Raw genomic sequence first — 20,422 nt, 5'->3', positions numbered from 1 at the left:
TTCATGTTGTGATTTTTTAATTTTATTTTTTAAATGAAACCATTGTACATTGTACAAACCATAGCTACTGATGGAATAAATAAGTGAAAAATTATACTGCTGTACAACACACACAAATCATAAGATGGAAAACGATTAGGTATTGGGGGGGGGAGAACAAAATTCTTTACATCTTCTAACAGACCCTTAGATATAAAGAACATTCCAAAACATGACAATGTTTATGTATGAAGATAGCCACCCAAAACCAATATTTTATACTGCCTTGTTGATTTGTTGTTTTGTAAGTGCCAGCACTTTTTGGAATGTTTAACAATTACTTTCCCAAGCATAAAAATTCCAAGGAATAGTTCTGCTATAAAATGTTTGGCTGAGTAAATCGCTTATTTGGAAGGCCTTCTCATGTGTTCCACAACCTAAGCTAAAATTTACTTTTTTTGCTTCTAGTTTCTTTTGTTTTTGTAACTGAAGCTCCAACATTCAGCATGTAGCAAGGAAGCACTTCTTGATATTTGCACTAACTCTAAAACATTAGCTGTATGAGAACTTTCAGTTACCTCGAAGTAAATTACAACTCCCCTTCTGCTTCATGTCTCAATGCTTTCAATACACTCTTTTACAGTGAGTTCATAAAACAAATTTCTGGTAGAGATGGGTCCAAGCCAAAACATTGAATCTAGATGTGGTTCCAAACCTCAAGTAGATATGGATCCTATGTTCTGGTCTGATCACATCTGTACTTTCTGGCATTAAAATGTGTTTAATCACACCCACTGGCCCATTAATATTATCAGGCACTTCAAAGAAAGACTAATAACAGTCTTATACATTATTTTGGATTTCTTCATACCAGGTAATGTCAAGGTCTCTCCTCTTAGAGAATGACACTAACAGGTTTAAGGAACCCAAACCTATCTGCTTTTTCAATTGTCTGTTGTCACTAGAATCTGTGGTGAAAAGAAGATCTGAATGTATTTTGTATAAACTGTAAATAAAAAGTTACTATTTTAGAAATAAAGCCATTAGCAATAGCTGGTTTGTTTTCCAAGCCACAGTACAATGGACACAGTTCTGAGCAGAAGCCACAGGAGAAAAAGAAGGAATTTTATAGTTAAACCTGTTGGTGTCAGTAATGCCAATAAACATTTCTATCTAATGAAAAATTTGAGGTATTTTAGTACTATTTATATTTTTCTTCCTAAAGTACAGGAATCAGCTTTGAAATCAAAAAGCTTACCTACCCCTTCAAAAACTTGTAGAAAAATCAAAATGAAAAACATTTTGGGATTCATCTGAAGATGGTGATCAGTAAACATGACGACTTGTAAAAGGTGGCATCTGATTCATGTAGTTTTAGCATACAAAATTAAAATGCTAGTGAATGTGTTTTGAAAAGTCTGATTTTTTTTTAAATTTGCCCATTTTATATATCAAATAGAATTTTTCTCACAAAATATCAATTAAATCTGAGTGTATTTATACATACAAACTGATAGCCATTGACCAGTTATCAACATTTTTAAGCATACACACAATTCAAGAGAGAAATTACCATTCCAATATGTTTATTGTGCAAATATAACTTTTGGCTCCTCAGTTCCTTATTTTCAGAAAGTTAATGGACTTCATGATCTGACCAGAGAACCCAAAAACTTATTAGGGAGCACACTGGTTTCATGAATGATTTGCAACCAAATTTTATTTAGTTGAGATCCAAAAAAGTTTATTTCAACATAAAAGGAAAAATTCCCAAACTGAGCATAGCAAGTCACTTTGGAGTTTAATCCAACAGACATTTTACGGAAGGTCAGCATTGGCTCCTCACTCTTCTCCTACTCCCAATTGTTCTTCATAATTAAGGTGGTAATTGGAAATGCAATGTAGTAGTCAAAGCTCAAGCCATTTTCACCATTGGAGAATTCAGAAATAAGCAAGTTTACAAAGAGCTAATTATGAAAATGTGTGGACAGAAAGATTTATCATTTTAAAAAATATTTACAGTTCTTAGCTTACACATTCTGCACAATTTTTGGAGATGTGGGATCTGGTTTTAAATTACAAGCCCCATCTCCCTCTGAGAGTGAATGAAGATTAAGGTCCAATCCAGCAACATTTACACCTCATGTGAATATCCTTAGTCACACAAGTAGTTACCACGGACATGACTCGGTTTTGAAGGCGCTTGGCACCTCCCTAGAAGTATTAAGCCCATTGCAACATCAGGCCCTTAAAGGCCTGATCTAGGTAGATACTTCGCACCTCTAAATGCCATTGACTTGAAGGGAGTTACACATGCTCAGAGCCGCTCAAACAAGCTTAGCATAAGCACGCTTCAACATAATTGAAAAGAAAGGATAATTTCTACCAGTAATGTAGAGATTATGGAAATAAGACTTATTTACAAAGACTAGCTGAAAGTTTAAAAAAATCCCAAATACAGTATAGCCTGGAATATATCAGTAAACATCTTATTAAAGAACAGTACAATGAAATCCAGTTCAGTGAAAACCTGATATCAGAATAAATCATTTGCTGCACATCAATCCCTTTGATCCTATCTTTATAGTGGAACTTTTTTATAAAACAATTACTGTACCCAGTACAGAGATCTGGACCTATTACTTAATCTACTTTACTTCTATTAAATTTATTCAGATCTGGAATATAAATGGTAAATAAATCATATTAACTTCCGATGAAGTTAAGAATAGTTTGAAAGACCAGATTTACAGTTTGCGAATGCCGGGCATTCAATAAAAGGTCTCCACTGTAGCTGCAGAAAAATAAAATGATGCTTCTTTGTCTCCTTGGACTCCAAGTGTGAAAATGGCTTCCAGATCAATTTTATCTCTATTTGTTAAGTTTTAAGCATCAGGGATTTAAAATAAAAAAATAAAACAAAAAAACAGAAAAACTTACTACATGGCATTATACAAACATAGGCCACTTTGCAAAGGAGACAGCTGCAAAACTTTAAAAGTTAGCACTGTTTTCAGAACACAAGGCACAAAACAAAAGCAGACATCACGCCAGAACAATGAACTTCACATGAAAGCTAATACCTGACCTGTACCATCCTTAAATATCTTACATTGTTAAATAGAGAAATGGAAAAAAAAAATAAAAAAAATAAAATAAAACCAGCAGCAACATAATTGTAATTTTGACTTTAGAAACAGTGCGTAGACCCCTCCTGAGTTGTTTACTCCAACCATTTCAGAGACAGTAACTTAAAAGTTCTCAATGTTTGTTTCACAGGAAAAAGTTTTCAGTGTCTGAGAAGTTAAACCTTTGCTAGGTTTTCTTGGATTTTTGCTTGGTAACTTGAAAAGTTAGGAGTTCTGTCCTCATCCAAGAGAAGATGCTTAAGTAAAGTTGTTCTATGATTAAGCCCACTGATGTACCTTACATAAAAACTGATCAGAAAAAAATCTATAGTCTAAATCTCTTCAACATTTTGTTGGGAAGCCTCTACTTTCATCTTTTTAGAAGGTGGCACTCCTTCAGAGTCCTTAACAGGAAAGAGAGAAAGAATTCATGTTATCATTGGACTGAATCTTAGGTGCTGTAGATATCAGATTAAAATAAAGAGTGAGTACTCTCATGTTACTTGGGGGACACAAAATATCCTAGGATGTGAATGACATAACCAAATAAACACACCTCCTGAAATCATCTTTCTAAAACATCATGTTGCTTGGTCTTGTTGTTACCTAGTCACATAGGGCAAAATCCTGATTCCCGGCATGAAGCCACTGCATACATTCCAAAGCAACAGCAGTAATGTGATCAGACTGACTTACCTCAGCTCCATACTCAGCCACAACAAAAAACAAAGACCCAGAAGTTACTCCTTCTAGTAGCAGCAGCAGCAGCAATTTCTCCAGGGCAGGGTGTGAGAGTTTGAGAGTGGGCACATGTGCACTCAGACGTGAAACCACCACCAAGTCTCAGAGAGGACCTGTAGTGCAGATTTAGGTGGGATAATTCCCAAGCCACAGCCCCTCTCCTAGCCATGGCTCTGCAGACATACACATACCTCAAGCCAGAATCTGACCCACTGAGTTTATTAGCATTACATTTTTGCCAGGTCTATTAGCTGTTCTGCTTTATAAAGACAATATATTTATTTCCAAATGGAAATTAAAGGGATACATTTTGGGCACAGCCTACTGGATTGTAAGTAAATAAAATCCTCCTTATTTGGACAGTAACATTTCCTTACATATCAAACTTGAGCTGGTGCAGACGAGCCTGAAAGTGAAACTGATCAGTCTTCTTACTGTTAAAGGCAAATGAAATTGAAACAGAAGGCCAAATGAATGGTGAAAGCAAATCAGATATTAAAAATTATTTAATAGTCCAAGGTGATCTTAGTAACACAGCTAAAGAAATAAATGTAAATGTGGTTGGTCTCCTGACAGTTTTTCTTTAACTTTTTTTTAAAGTTGATATTGAATTTGGAAAAGATGTGTAAAAGTAGCTTTTTTTAAAAAGCTTAATTAAAATTACCTGAGAGTTTTTAGATGCCTCTGTAGTTATATCATTTTCTCCAGAGGATTGAATTTCTGCTTTCTCTGAACTGTTCATGGAATTTTCCATTGAAGACTGTGAATTCTGTTCATCAGAAGTATCTGAAAGAGTAAAAACTTATTTTAAACATGAAGAATCAACTTTCAATACAAGCTTATACTCTCTAATGCTAATGTACATACAATACCTTTCATTCAAATATAACCAGTTGTGATTGCATACACATGATGATATCTGAATTAGCAGTGGGGACTGAACCCATAATATTCAGCACCCAATATTACATTACCCAATTTAGCCACATGAGCTAAACTAAAGAATTCTTTTTACCTATGAGTTACCAAAAGGCAAGCCTTCTCCAGAAAATCTTTTACTGAATGTGGTCTGAAGAGCGATAATTCTCAAAGTGACTCAGTCAGATGCAAGATGTTTGTTTTTGTGGTTTTATGGGGGGTTCTCTCTAAATTGCCATAGAATTGTTTGTGTGGCTATAAAAAAACACTAAGTCTTCAGTACTTCCAGATTAAAAGCACTTCGGAGCAGTGGCTTTATTTCCTTTTGTATCTTCTACAGTACAATTTGCTGACACTGTTAAACTACAGTTTGGTATTGCCACCAGTTTGGTATGGCATAGTTTGGTATTGCCACCCTTACTTCAGCACTGCTGGTGGTGGGGCACTGCCTTCAGAACTCGGCAGCTGGCCAGCAGCCGCAGCTCTCTGGCCACCCAGCTCTGAAGGCAGCACAGAAGGGTGGCAATACCATGACTCCCCTGCAACCCCTTTTAGGGTCAGAACCCCCATTTTGAGAAACGTTAGTCTCCCCCGTGAAATCTGTATAGTATAGGATAAAATTACATAAAAGATCAGATTTCACAGTCTGTGATGCGTTTTTCACGCCTATGAATTTGGTAGGATTACCTGTCCTCAGAGTCATTCAGACCTGCCAATAATTAGTGTACACATAGGAAAATGTTCTAAAATATTTGTTCATTATAAAAATGTTGATTTTAAAGAATTAGGGCCAATTTTTCCCCTAACCTTCCACAATGACTTCAGAATAGTCACATAAGATGTACAGTGGAACAGATTTGGGTCCTTAATTTGTTACCTGCTATTTAAATTCAGCTTGACAATGTCACAATCAGCTATTTGATCAAACAGCATCATTCTCCAATGGATGATGGGTTATTTGGATTTAGAATCCCTAAGTAAACACAGCATCCAACCAGCAAAAAGGCCAGATTAGTATGCATTTTGCCCAAGCTTTTCCCTCTCATTTCACAGTAACAGCCCTGGAACCAACCCAAGGAAAGATTTTCCTTGAACCTAAATTTAGTCATGGGAGATGTACATTATGTAATCGGCTGAATTCACCCATGAACAAGTTAAAGGCAAGTTTTCCATCTGGCAGGAAATCCACACAGTTCCCAGTGAGCAGTCAGTTGAGAACACTATTTTATAAAATTTGGCTTTCCTGTGTCTACTTTGGTAGTGATTTAACTGCCAAATTGCCCCGCATCTAAAAGTTACATTCTAGCCATTGAAGGTATTTAGCATGATGTACATCGTTCTAATATTACTGAGATAACTGATCTAAATTTAAATTGGATATTGGATCTACTGAGTTAAGAACTGAATCAGTAGGAAGAGGTTTGTGAAGGACAATTTAAATGCTTTGTTATGGCAGGAATTTTGCAACCAGATTATTAGAATGCTGTTAAGAGTATATTTTATATATTATAATAGGGAGGAGACAATGGTACTTTCAAAACATCACAACATAAGATTTTGCATAAATACACGGCAAATGTTTCAATTACTAAAATTTTACAAGGCACCAAAGAAATATAGCATTAACAATGTCAGATTTAAAACCTTTTCACCAACATCATGTTTGGCTGTTTTTCAGCGCAGCAAATAAAATACATTATGTACTTTTTAGAAAACTGGGCAAACAAATTCAGAGTTAGCTTTAAAAGAAATGTAGCAAAGTGAATTAAAAAAAATAAAGTTAAAATAAAAATGTACACATACAAGTTACAAAATACCAATATTTGTTATTTCCATTTTTGTTTAGAGCCCAATGATGCTAGGTGAAGCGCATCCTCAACTCCCACTGGCTGAGCACCTGGCAGGATCAAGGCTTTGATAAATGTCTAAATGGTGACATACAAAGGATTTTTTAAGATTGGGGTTTAAGCCTATTTTTTGCTTCTTGGTATGGATTAAGGTGGCCTAAAGGTTTATTTATTTTAAGGTTTCCCTCCTCCCCTGCTTGTTTTTTACCTTAAGAATATCTGGAATGTCAAGTCTGATCTTCCCTGCTTTCACTGGAGCATCAATGAGCAATATAAGGGAGTTTATTGTGAGTTCTCAAGAAAGCCCAAGGATGATGAATACAAAAGCAACTTCCTTCTTTAAAATGTCAATTTTCAGTTACTGACATTAGATAAGTTTTACATAATAAAAGTTTTAAAGAGTCAATAAAAATCTCTTCCCCTCTCAGCAGATCAACTTTCACCAGTTTAGCTCTTGTGATGGAACCATTTCACTAGTTCGCAATCAGTCCTCCAACCTAGGCAGGACCTGGATTTTTAAGGTATAAAACCAAGCAGAAAAATATTTTGCACTCTGTTCTGGAGATGTGAGGCATCTAGGTGCAGTAAAGGTTTCGGACCTGGGCCAGCTACCACTGAAGTCAGTGGAACTCTCATGGAAGAAATTAATTTTGTAATTTAGTTTAAACCTGTTCTTGCTCCCTGTGAAGTCAACAGGAGTTTTAAGTACATAAATAAAATACTTACATACCAAGGACTTTGCTCTGACTGACACAGCAATGAAGTTTAGAAGACTTAAGCCAACTAGACATCATTATGGAGAAGTTAAATAACTAACAACATGTGGACTGTGGCAAATCATCACTTTTGATTTGTGAGCTGTATTTGTTGTTTTGGAAAAATGGATGGTTGTGTTTTGTATCACATGCCAGTCACACTGTTCCACTTTTATTATTTCAGCTTCTTTCTTATCAAGAATGTGGAACTTAAGTGTTAGTTTAAACTAGTGCTTCCTATTAGAAAAGCTCCAGGCACAAGATATATCTATATGCATTACCTTCTGAACCAGGTTGCTCCTTTGCATCTGCTTGAGTTTCATCAGACTTTACTTCAGTGCCATCTGCTTGTGTTGCTGAGTTCTGCTCAGGTGCTGGACTTGAGTTGCTACTGTTCTCCTGTTTTATTGGAGAAGCGTCAGCTATTGAACTCTGGTTGCTATTGTCATCTGGAAAAAAATTCTACCTTGATGAAAAGTGAATGAAATAGGATATTTTGGCTCTTCTTGAAGTTATATAATTTTATGCATCATAGCATAGCTAAAATCGGATGTGATTCTACATGCCTTGCACACTCAAGAATCCCAGTGACTTCACTGGGAATATTGGGTGAGCTGAGGACTGTTCAGGTTCACAAATTAGTAGGACTCTTTACACTTAAGTCCCCTTCACTCAACTGACACTCTCTGATGCCCTGTGTTGTACACAGTGCTGCTTAACTATAGTGTATATTTCTTCAAATATGGTGACCGAGGGCTCTAAACAATAACAGCACAAAATTCTTGGATTTATATAATATAATCTCTTATCAGAAGCCAGAATTCTGTATTTTATCAGTTCATCCATCGAGAGCATCAGTACCCAACTCTTAACACTTACCCTGCAGACTTGTATGCTCCTTCATGCCCCTCCCTCTACTCAAAAGAACAGGTGGGCCTTCCAGAGTATCCTGAAGGTCTACAAACCTAGGCCACGTCGAGTCAAAGGGAGAAGCAAATTCTAATATCAAGAGCCCCTCAGCGGAAATGCCTTGTCTGCATCCAATTCCTGGGGAAACCAGGGGCTACCTGCTTGAGTGCCTCATCTAATATCATCTGCAGGGGTATCATCCAAGGAAAGAAACACTCCCAAACCACTTTATAGGTACAAACCAACAGCTGAATTGCAACCAGAAATTAACGGACAGCCAACCAGTACAGATCTTGGAGCACAGTTGTAACATAATCCCCTTAAATCAACCTGCTAATCAAGCACATAGTATCCTTCTGTAATAGGTAAAGTTTTCATGTGTATTTCCATAGAGAACACTTATTTTTATTATTTGTATTGATGTGGGGCCTAAAGGTCCAAACTGAGATCAGGTCCCAACTCAGATAGTTACCACATAAAATCGGGGACAGTCCCCGTCTCAAAGAGCTTACAATCTAAATAGACAAAATGGACAAAAGGCAAGGAAAAAGTATTATCTCCATTTTGCAAATGGGGAAAGGAGAGACAAAGATTAAATGACTTGTCCAAGACAAAGTCACACTAGAAGTCTGTGTAGATGGGTGACAAAGCTGCAAACTGCTAAAGCTAAAATTCTGCATCTTCAAAAGGTCAAACCTTTCTACTCCAACTCAGATGGGGAAGCAGCTTTGGCCACTGCTGCTACCTAGACATCCATAAGTTAAGGAATTTCAACATGGCTGAGCTGTACAGATGCCATTTTGATAGAAACCATGGTAACACTCAATTCACCTTGCTTTTCTTAATCTGTCAGCATTTGTTCTGGGAACTGAAAATTTTGTTTTCTGGTTTGGTTAATTTTATCAAGGAGAAGTCTTCCCAGTGGCAAATACTACAGGAGAGTAGTGTTTTTTTCTTGGAACTGAAAGAATAATTTTGCCCCAATTCTTAACTTGCACTGGTGTAAATCAGGAGTAACGCCATTAAAGTCAATAGGGTTAAACAAGTGTAAACCTGACACAAGTGAGAGGAGAAGCAGGCGATCTGAAAATAAAGCTTCTCCATTCTTCATAACATTAACCCAATCTGCTTATTTCATCATATCAATTATGTATGGCACAAAGGAACTTTCATTTTCCAGGAGGATTCTTAGCAAAAGTTCTCATGAATTTAAAATCTTGCTGAAGATTCAACTACTTGTCAAGAAAGTCTCCTGTGTTATTTTTGTTTGTCACAGCTCAAATTAGGAATTCTTTTTTAGATGTTATTGTACACAACATTCAAGCTAGCCAACAGCCCAGTCTCATAGCCACTTCCTTAATGCTTTGCATTTCTATAGTCTTCCATCCAAAACTCTCCAAAATGCCTTAAAATCCTAAATTAGGCATCACAACACTCCTCCCAACAATTTATTACAATACCCATACAGTACAGACAATCATAGCTGAAGTTGCAGAAGAGATTCCATTGTAGCTCTCTGCTTTCATATTCTGATGACTTCCTGAAATATTTACTTTGGGGATGAAGTTGTGTGTTTCGTCTCTCCCCACAATTTTTTTTTAAGCAAAATTCTTTCAGCTCCTTTGGAGTCTGGGGGAGGGCGAATAGGTATGTATATAAATGACCATGTTTCTTCCCTTCATAGGTTATTAAAAATTACTAATATTGCACACTATCTATTAAAACATACTTCAATGGACAGTCTCTGCTTTGCTGAATTTGAAAAAGTGGTTTCAAGATATATTTTCTCATATTTTAAATGCGAAACGGTATTTTATTAGGCAGTTACCTGTGCACCTTAAGGACAGACACACTGTGAAGACATATGCAGCTTGTCTGAGTTAGCAAATACATACACAAGAACTCATTAGCTTTCCACTGCCAAAGCAAGCAGTGTCTGTAAGAGGCACAAGGTTACTACGTCACTTAGATAAGCGAAACAGCACCTTGGATACTGGGCTTATTTTTGTTTTGTCCTTTTCACGTTTTATTTCAGTGTCTTAGCTCCCCTCACAGAAGACAAAGGGATTTTCTTTTACATGCAGCCTGAGTGAAAACTGCATTTACCACCATCAACATTAATGACTTATACCACACACTGATCTAGCGTCAGGCATTTCTAATTTTTTTTATTCTCACTTGGCCAATTCTGCCCTCATTGTATGCATCAGCGACTCCTGTTGATTCCAAGAGGAATCTTGTCCATTGGTTACTTCCTTTATAACAGTGCCTGGAGTAGCTTGGGCTGGTCACGTCCCACTCACCATGCATGTCCATCATCCCTGGAGAAGAGCTATTCTCTGGAGTGGTCACTTCAGAGCCACATTTTTCATCTTTGCCTTTTTTCTTATTTTTGTTTTTCTGAAAAACAAAAACACCCCCCAAAAATTAAAGTCTCTGAATTGTTAGCCAGGAAAACAACATCCATGTGTTAGTGTAAAACTCTCTCTTTCAGCTCAGTGCATTAGTCCTGTAAGCATATCATGCTTATAACTTGCATGTGGGAAATAAGGCCAAGTCAAGAATTACCAAGAACACTGATGAGGCAGTCATCATAAGAATCTCTGAGAAACATTTATACAGTTTATTCTTTATGACCACTGAAGCACCACAAAAAAGCAACTATTACCAGAAGTTCTGCTAATGTTTAGTGTTTATAAACATTATTATTATTATTATTATTTGTATACTGTAGTGCCTAGGAGCCCTAGTCACAGATCAGGACACCTTTGCTTTTCATCTTCAAAACCACTGCACAACATAACATCACCCTCGTGAGGTAGCTCATTATTATCCCCCCATTTTGCAGCTGGAGAAATTGAGGCAGAATGCGCCAGTGACTTATCCAAGGTAAAATGAAGGAGCTGCATAAGAATCAAGATTAGAACTGGGGAGTTGCTGGTTGCCAGCTCTGTGGGCAGACCAAAATACCACACCTCTCTCTTTGTAACAGAAATTTTACCATAGCTTACTGCAGTGCTATAACCAATAGCACAGGCCCTAGCAGTTTTGCACCTTTCCCTATTGCAGTCATACTACTTTGTAGCCGAAAGCCCACCTGTACATTATGCTTGGGGGCAGCTCTCTTTAGAGAGAGGAGTAGAAATTTACTAAAGAGAAGTATTTGAACACATACTTTGTTCACCAGAGCTCTGCTGGCCTTCAGAACACAATGAAAAACTCATTTTATTTTCAGCCAAGCTGTTTTGCCTAGGGCTAAGACTGTGGAGGACTCCTCCCCCACAGCTAGTATATCCGGAGCCTTGAAGGTATATAATATACCAACAGGCCACTCCAATAGGTGTATAATTTAATTTATTATGCTCCATTAAGGTGTTTTTTGGGTGCATTAAAATAAAGTATTTTTATTCCTGTTTTTCCCAATTCCCAAGAGCTACAAAGGCAACTGGAAAAGGAAAGACAAGATCAAGAGAATTCCTGCCAAAACCGAGAAGGCAAAAGCAGAGGCAACGTCATTAGAGTAAGGGCTGGGATTTGGGAATTCTTTACATGATTTCTGACTCTGCCACTCTGGAGCCTTGAGTAAGTCAATTCCCTGCTTTGTAACTCAGTATCCTATTCTGGAAAATAGGGATAACAGTGATCTACCTCACAGTAAAGTGATGAACATTTCTGGTAAAGCACCTTGAGATCTCTAGATGAAAGACTCGCAGGCTGCAAGTGCCAAGTATTTTAAAGAGTATGAAGCGGTTCTGGAGAGAGAATGGAGTAGGGATAATTATTTCCTGGAAGGGCTGTATTATGAAGCAACAGCCTGCTCCAGGTTATCATCTAGTCACCTAGGACACAGCATCTTCACTTTTTGCATGGATTTTTGAAGGTGTGCACGATGGTAATGGTGGGGGACTGAGAATTTTCACATGGAAAGGATGGCTGTTTGCCGGCCTGCCTGCCTCCCTCCCAGGCTGCTGAGACTTCTCCCTTCTCCATATACAATGTAGTTTCTGCATTAAATCTAAAAAGTGGAGCAGGAGGGATTATGAGAGAAAGAGAAATCCCAACAGCAGCAAGACAGTCCTGCATACACACACCCCTGCCCCATGTCCTGTGTAATAGCAGGAGCTGCAAGGTTAAAGCAACAAAAGAGATGTTTGCATCCATCATGTGGAAAATCCGTGTCTAGAAAGGGATGCAGCATTTTCAATTAGGAGATGATGTAACTGGTCTCCTAGGAGAAAGTGCCAGCTGCGCTGCTCTTGGAAAACCCAGTTCCTGCTGAGAGGAGAATGAAAAGCCAGACTCCAGGAAGGGAGAAGCTCAGTAATCAACCCATTATGGTCAGGCAACACTCTCCAGTGAGGGACAGAAACAAGAAGACAATCAAGTATGGTCTGAGGCTGCAAAAGAATTTCAACAAGACAGACACTGGGGCACTTTTCTCTATCCTTGGAACAAGGTGTTTTTTTCCCTATTAAAATATACATCATAAATACAAACAAACACTTACATATACATATTTCAGAAAGTTACTGACAAATCTAACAGCTCTGGATCAAGGACGCCACGCTTTCCAGAAGCACTGCGTTGTTTCTTTTCAGAGGGAACAAAAGGGGAGCAGCTGAGTGAACAGCTCCTAAACCATCCCACCAAAACAGCTCAGGTGGCCCTAGGAGCACCTTGTGCATTGATGGGGGAGAGACACTAACCATACCCCCTAAAATGGCATACAACTTCCTTTGGGGCCATGGAGCATTGCAGGGCACATTAGTAAGACCCCCATCCTACCATTCTAATGAGCACTAGGAGGGTATCTTAATCTGCTTCGGTGCATGTAGGCCAAGGGCAGGTGGAGAATAATTCTTGTGCCCAAGTAAAAAGACCAGATTTTGCCCTCCCTCCTTTAGGTTCTCTAATAATGTATAGCTCTTTTCTGTTCAGGGATTTCATGTGCCACAAGGCAGAGACCCTTTAATCTTAAACAAGGCTGCAACAGCATGTGAATGTTAGAATGACCTAGTTTCAAAGGGCCTCTGTCAATTAGTTTTAGACTCAAAATCAAGGGTTATTTGCCCAATATGCCAAATTATGGTCCAAATACTATGACTGGTTACATGTGAAAGGACTCAGACAAACATTGAGCCTCACTGACTGTAATGAGGATCCGCCTATGCGGAGCTGATATGCTCATGCAGAATATGTCTATGAACTCAGTTCTAATGTACTATGAAGGACATTTAAAAAAAAAAAGTCAGAAGTATTCTGCTGGATACAGGCTTAGATGCAGGAAAGTTTGCCTGGAAAAACCCTAGAAATTGTAACCCCCCGGCTCAAACATATTTAACAAAGCACACATTGTAACAGCAATCATTTTCTCTTTGTATAACAAGTAATCCAATTAGTGCCAACACTTATCAATGAGATAAAAAGTTTCTATACAGAACACTTCTGTGAAAAAATAGGCATCCTAACTGACGAGAGTTTATTTCACACACAAGCTGTTCAGCTCTGAAGAAACTTTTAAATACAAGAGACTCTCTGGAAATCTTTGCAGCATGTCAGCTAGTGAAGTCTTTAGGGCAACTTTTTGTATTGTGATTACATTTACATAGGTGTTCAAGTCAGGCATGTTAATTTAAATATCTCAACCATTCAACAGCTGATGGAAGGTGTTGTGCAAGTCCATGAGGGAACCACGTAGCCCCAGCAATGGATGCAGCCTCCAGGTATATCATCTACATCTTCTAACTGGCCATAGTAGCAAAGGGGAAAATCAAAGGCCCCCACTTATAGACATTTGCAGCACACTTGATCCGTCTACATCTGAGGCAATTAAGCTTTGCCACAGATGGCTTGGAAGGTCAAAATCAGGGGCTGGACTGTTGAATAGGCATTGGCTATGCTTGCAGTTCTTCTTGCCATCTAGTGGTGATAGAGGTTCTTTAAAGCAGTGGCTCTCAACCCGCAGCCCAATTAGCACACAGCTGAGGCCCAGCTGTGTGCTAAAGGCCACAGAGCCACAGGGTCCAGGATCACGGCTGTCTGGCCACCCAGCACGGCAGGGGCTGGCCTCACGTTGCGAGGGTCTGGAGCTGCCGGTCAGCCCCGCAGAGGGTCCGGAATCCATGGGCTGCCACGCGGGGTCCGGGGGCTGCCGTCCAGGGTCGGGGCTGCCAGCTGTCATGTGGGGTGAGGGTCTGGGCTGCCGCCAGGCTGCCCTACAATCCAGCCCTGTGCAACTGGGTCCAAGGTCGGGGCTGCCCGGCCCTGTACAGCAAGATCCAGGGTCCCTGCTGCCCAGCTGCTACCCAGCCCCCATCCAGGGCTCCACTCCTGGCCCCACTCTGTGGAGGGGTCTCTGGGTGGGAGCGATGGGCATTGTGGTCTGGGGGTGGCAGGCTGTGGTTCTCAACCTGCGGCCCACAACGATAAATAGGTTGAGAACCACTGCTTTAAAGGAGCTGTCTAAACAGGGTGCCTTGAACTGAAAACGGCAGATTGGCGGATTAGAGATTTCCTTAAACGGGGTAGATATGGCATGTCTTGCACCTTAAGGAGCAGATTCTGCAAGGCGACTGAAGTCACGTAAAGAAACAGGTTCAGTTTAACATAACCTCAATCAGAAGACAGAAATTGGGTTTTGAGTAGTGTAAATCCAGGCTTCAGTCTTTTTTGAGAGCCACTATTTTGGACATTTTACTAGACCAGTGGTTTTCAACCTTTTTTCATTTGCAGACCCCTACAAAACTTCAAACGGAGGTGCGGACCCTTCTGAAAATCTTATACAGTGTGCAGACTCTTGGGGATCCACAGAACACAAGTTGAAAATTACTATGCTAGATAACAACCACCTTTCGCTGACCCCTTAGACGTAGTCTGTGGTCCCCCAGGGGTCTCTGCAGACCACAGGTTGAAAACCAAGATACTAAACTATTAGTTCCATCAAACTGCAACTTATTTCACACCTCTGTTATAGATTTAAAACAGTGGCAACATGGTCCAGTGGATAGGTTACCAGACTGGGATTCAGAAGATCCAAGTTATATTTCCCTGCTCTGTCACTGACTTACTGCAAGACCTTGGGTAAATTACGATTTCTCTCGGCACAAATTTATCCACCTGTAAAATGGGAGTAATAATGCATACTTACCTTTGTAAAGAACTTTGAGATCTACGGATGAAAAGATAAGTGCTATTAATTTTTATTTTCATTATATATGCTGTTTTATGCCATGTGTCTATCATAGCAAAAAAACAGTGAATTCACAATGCACTGCACAGTAAGAACATCAATATGCTGCAAGTGCAATGCTTATTTATCAGGAGAAAATAGCCATTACAATAGCAGAGAACATGCTATACTGCTTGGCTTGAGCATCTTAATCAATACAATAATACCTCACATTTCCATAGCACTTATATACCAAAGAATTCTAAAACACTTTATAAACTACACACGCACACAGAGGAATCTCTTTATAAGACACTGAAAAAAAGGTGTCTCTATTGTGAGATGTGGCAACCGTAACGATGCACAGCAAGAATACAGTATACATACTGTGCACAGTTAGCTGCACAAGTTACTTTCCTCTGATGATTGTATGGGTCTTTCAAAAAGAAAAAGGTGAGTTTTTTTTTTTTATTAAATTGGAAAATGGGAATGCAGAATCTATAACTAACTATTTTAAAAAACTAACTTGCTTTCAAATCTCTTTAAAAGTCATGTATTAGAGTGAGACTTGGGGGGGGGAAGTGCTACCTTACTGAATCACCAACATTACCTTCTGCAGCAACCTCAGTTTCCCTTGGAAATCTTCTCTTTAAGTACTAAGGCCCAACCCAATATTAACTTTGAGATCTGAGGACAGACAGTATGTCCCCTTACGACCTCAACTAAATACTGGTCTGCAGTTCCAAAACTTCCGATGAAGTGAGCTGTAGCTCATGAAAGCTTATGCTCAAATAAGTTGGTTAGTCTCTAAGGTGCCACTAGTACTCCTTTTCTTTTTGCAAAAACTTCTAAAGATATCTATCTGTAGGATGTCCAGAAATACTTACATCATCAACTTTGGGCTCTGTTACTGGTACCCATTTGTAAATTCTGAGGGATGTGTCGCCAACTGTCACCCATTTCTTCTCCCTATAAAATTACAATGCAGGAGACGTTAATGTTAAAACCTTCATATTCACAAAATGACCTACTAAGTTGTCAAGGATTTAAATGGGCTATCATACAGTTAAGATGATCTCTATTATACCATCTTTAGTACTGTAGATATGTATATACCATTACCTGCATTTAAAAAACAACCAATTACAGCCTGCAAAAAACTTCACAATTCTAAGAGCAGTTACTGGCTTGGCTGAGTGACTGCAGTAGCAGTAACGAGACCTGGGTTAGAGATATACTGTAGTTAAGCAGAATTCTAGCCAACCAAAAACACAATGACAATAGTTTCATTTTTATGTAACTTTGTATACAGCAGAAGTTTTCAGACACATGGTACTTTGGTTGCTGTATAGTTAAATTTAGTGTTATTGGAAATCTAAATGCTGTCTGACCATTTACATTTTATTTTTGGAGAGAAACTTTCTGGTAGCAATTTTACTGTTCACTCAACACCCATGTCAAATAGCTTTGAAATTAAGCCTGGCCTACTGGTAGCAATATGTGCTGCCATGCAGAAGGCTTGAATCTGATTCTTGGACCCTGGCTCCCTGGACCAGCTGGGGTTTGGAATACTGTGGAAGAGGGAGAGCATAGCCTAAAGCACTCTATGAAGACCCCTGCCAGCCAGCCAGCCAACCATGAAGTGACACTGATGAGCTGCACAGGGAATCTGTCCGGAGGGTGCCACTGCAACGTGGGGCTATGAAGACACACAGAGTGGGGAGATGACAAGGATGCCGAGAACGACTGAGAGATTATCATTACACAAGAAGATTAAAAGAAGGTCCACAATCCCAGAAAAATTTCATCTAGTCTCTGGTAATCAGTTTTCAGGTCACAGATCATCACTGCTGGTTCGCGGATTCAAAATAAAATTCTGCAAACAGATCGATTAAAAACCTAGCAAAAACACACTAATGTCATTGATTATTGAGAAACAACTAAAATTAATTTGGCATGATTTCAAAACATTTATGGCTTTTGGGTATGGGTTTGTTGTTTTTTTTTTGGTTTTTGCTTTTAAAAAAACCCACAACACTACAGCTGGATTCCAAATCTATTATTTAATACATTGTAAAACACACGTTCTTGGCAGGATGGGAAAAAGCTTTGTCACTCCTGTGCATTTGCGATAACATCTCCTCTGAGATTTTTAAGAAAGGCTTGCAGAATCAGCAGCAGTCACACTCTAGAAGTGCCACCGCCACCCTCCCATCTTTTCCCTTTTTGGCAACTGACAATGTCAACCTCGTTCTTCATCTGCCTGAAGGGATACTCTTTCCTGCTTAGAAAAGGAACTATTTATAGCACTTTGGTAACAAATGTTGGCTTTGTCTACACTGACATTTGTTTGAAATTTGTATTTAAAAACAGGATTTAAACTCTGATTCAGATTAAATGGTTTCCCGCTTCAGTTCTTAGATCACAGTTTTTTAAATGTGGCTTAGCACCACCCATTCATTCACACCAACTGGCCAAAGCATGTCAGAAACCAATTTAACTGGAACCCAGTTTGAATTCTGTTCCTAAACATAATCAAAATGGCAATGAAGATACAAGCGTGCAAATGCTAAGGAGAACAAACCTGTAAAGAGATTCTCATGATACAGGGTTTGTTTGTTTTAAGGATACAATACAATCTAAACTCATCTCTAGTTAAAAAAGTCTTTGAAGTTATGGAAACAAGAATGGATTTTAGTCTCAAGGTTTTTTAGTCTTCTCCTATATCAAAATATTACTTAGAGATGCTGCACTGGAAAACCAAAAGTTCAAGGTACCTGGTTAGCATCTCAATGCAGCCTCAAAGCAGCATCTTCACTGGACAGACTGTAGAACACAGGAGGAAACCTATATTAGTAACTTTTTCCTTCTAGTATAAAAATTAGCCCCGACATTTCAATTCTATTAAGCTTCCTAAGCAGTATTTTCAACCTTTGATAACCTCCAACCAAAAGTATTTTTTCTGATTTAAATTAACAGTAATGAACAGAAACACAACACAAATAATAATTTTTGATGGAAGAACACCAAAGCCCCAATTCTGCAAACACTTATGCATATGAGCAATAACACTGAACTTAATGAGACTACTCACTCATGTACTTCACTTTACAAATGTGATTGCAATATTGGAGCTTTCTAGAGCACGAGTACTAATAAGAATGGAGAAAACAAGCTTCTTTAACAAACTCTTAGTTAACCTGCCAATGTGAACTTTGTAAAGTTTGTAACAAGTCAAAAAATTTAACTGGTTTCGAACACTAACAGATATCTTTTAAAATCTAGAGAATGGGCAGGAGAGTTCAGCTTCATAATTTATAAGTACAAATGAATGCTTAAACTACAAGTACTTCCTACAATGTTTTTATCCACAATATTAATCATATTCCCATTTCAAAAACTTCAAATTGTATTCTGATGTCCTCAATGTTATTTACTGTGAAAAGAAAATCACTCTGATCTGCTAATTAAAGCATTTCTTTTAATTAGATTGAATTAACATAAGATACTCATTTGTGTTTCCAACAGCACCCACAGTGTGCTAGATGCTGTATGAATTATGAACTGTAGCATGGTCTAGTAGTTGACTGAACATCGGACTAGAAGCAAGGAACTCCTGAGTTGTATCTGCTCTGCTTTGACACCTTGGGCAAGCCAATTCTCTCTGTCTCAGTTTCCCCATATTCATCTTGAAAGTTATTTTGTTTAAAAACAAACAAACAAACAAACAAAAAACACTAACTTCCAATTGCCCCCAACCATCCTTGCCAATTTTTGTGGCTTTACAATCAAATAGTGGAAGGGCATCACATTTTGGTCTAAATTATTTTGTTTAGGTTGATAGTGATCCTTAAAGGTTTGCACAATATTTTGAAGACAGCAACAGATATGTACATATTTAGAATTTAAAATAAATACTAGTATTTAATGTTTATGTCTCAGGCTATGTCTACACTACCACTTATGTCAGCAAAACTTATGTTGCTCAGGGGTGTGAATATTCTATGCCCCGGAGCGATGTAAGTTGCTCCGGCATAAGCGGTAGTGTGCACAGCGCTACACTGGCAGGAGAGCTTCTCCCACCGACATAGCTACCACCACTCATTGGGGGGTGGTTTAATGATGCCGACGGGAGCTCTCTCCGGTCGGCACAGAGTGGCTACATGAGAGATCTTACAGCAGTGCAGCTGCATCGGAACAGCTGTGCCGCTGTAAGCTCTCTAGCGTAGACACAGTCACATCAGTACCCTAGAACTTAAGTTACATAATCACTCAAGGTCTAGTTTTAAACAGCCAAGACTTTCTATGCAAAAATTATATACATAAACCCCAAAGCCCTCAAAGAAAACCCAGCGTCAAATTGCATATATAAATGCAACGCTCTAGTGGATGAAACAGAATACCATGTATTACATTGATACATGAAATGTCAAGAGGGCTTTTGTATTAGCATTGAACATCAGAAACAAAAATGTTTAACAGAACAAGAACTGAAAGCCTTTGCTGCAGATACAGCATTGCCATTTAAGCAAAGTGGCTTTCAGATAGACCAGACTAGAAGAAATCCACCACTTGTTACAGTTTCTTACCATGTCTGCTATTTATTAAAACAATGTGTGTTTAAACAAGGATAGCTCCCGCATACCCCATCTTCTCTTGATGGTCACGAAATGATGTCATAATGCTGAATTTATCACATCACACTCACTTGCATTGCAACAGAGTTTGGTGAAAATCACAGAATTATGACTTCCCTGTGGGATCAAGCAGAAGGAGAAAGGGGGGAATGGGAAAGAAAATGCCATTATTAGACACACAAAGTGCTCTCAAATGCACAAAATAAAACTGAAATAAATGAAAATATTTTTTCAACGTTAGGCTCTCTCTTTAGAGTTGGGGGTGTGACTTTGTAGATGTCTGTATAGTGACTAGCAGAAAGGTCTCTCGATCCAATTGTAATACAAAGAAATAATAATC

General features: G+C 38.6%; 1 protein-coding gene across 6 annotated transcripts in view; it reads right to left on the bottom strand.

The window, feature by feature from the left end:
• Positions 1-20,422, bottom strand: part of BCL7A (BAF chromatin remodeling complex subunit BCL7A) — a 30,779-nt gene continuing 10,357 nt past the window's right edge. Inside the window, exons 2-9 of one of the 6 annotated variants that reach the window (XM_048821517.2) lie at positions 20,035-20,199; positions 18,223-18,271; positions 16,333-16,414; positions 15,425-15,445; positions 10,581-10,677; positions 7,650-7,817; positions 4,513-4,634; positions 1-3,511 (exon numbers count right to left, since the gene is read on the bottom strand). In XM_048821517.2, coding sequence (XP_048677474.1) covers positions 3,440-3,511; positions 4,513-4,634; positions 7,650-7,817; positions 10,581-10,677; positions 15,425-15,445; positions 16,333-16,414; positions 18,223-18,233 — 573 coding nt within the window. In that variant the 5' untranslated portion in view covers positions 18,234-18,271; positions 20,035-20,199 and the 3' untranslated portion in view covers positions 1-3,439. Of the gene's footprint in view, positions 3,512-4,512; positions 4,635-7,649; positions 7,818-10,580; positions 10,678-15,424; positions 15,446-16,332; positions 16,415-18,222; positions 18,272-20,034; positions 20,200-20,422 lie in introns of those variants that run through there. The other 5 variants (XM_075120061.1, XM_048821516.2, XM_048821514.2 and 2 more) reach the window with 5 other exon arrangements.

The sequence above is a fragment of the Caretta caretta genome, chromosome 15 (genome assembly GCF_965140235.1).
Source record: "Caretta caretta isolate rCarCar2 chromosome 15, rCarCar1.hap1, whole genome shotgun sequence".
Classification (NCBI taxonomy): Eukaryota; Metazoa; Chordata; order Testudines; family Cheloniidae; genus Caretta; species Caretta caretta.
Note: the sequence above shows the minus strand (reverse complement) of the source record. Positions and strands in the feature narration are given on the sequence as shown.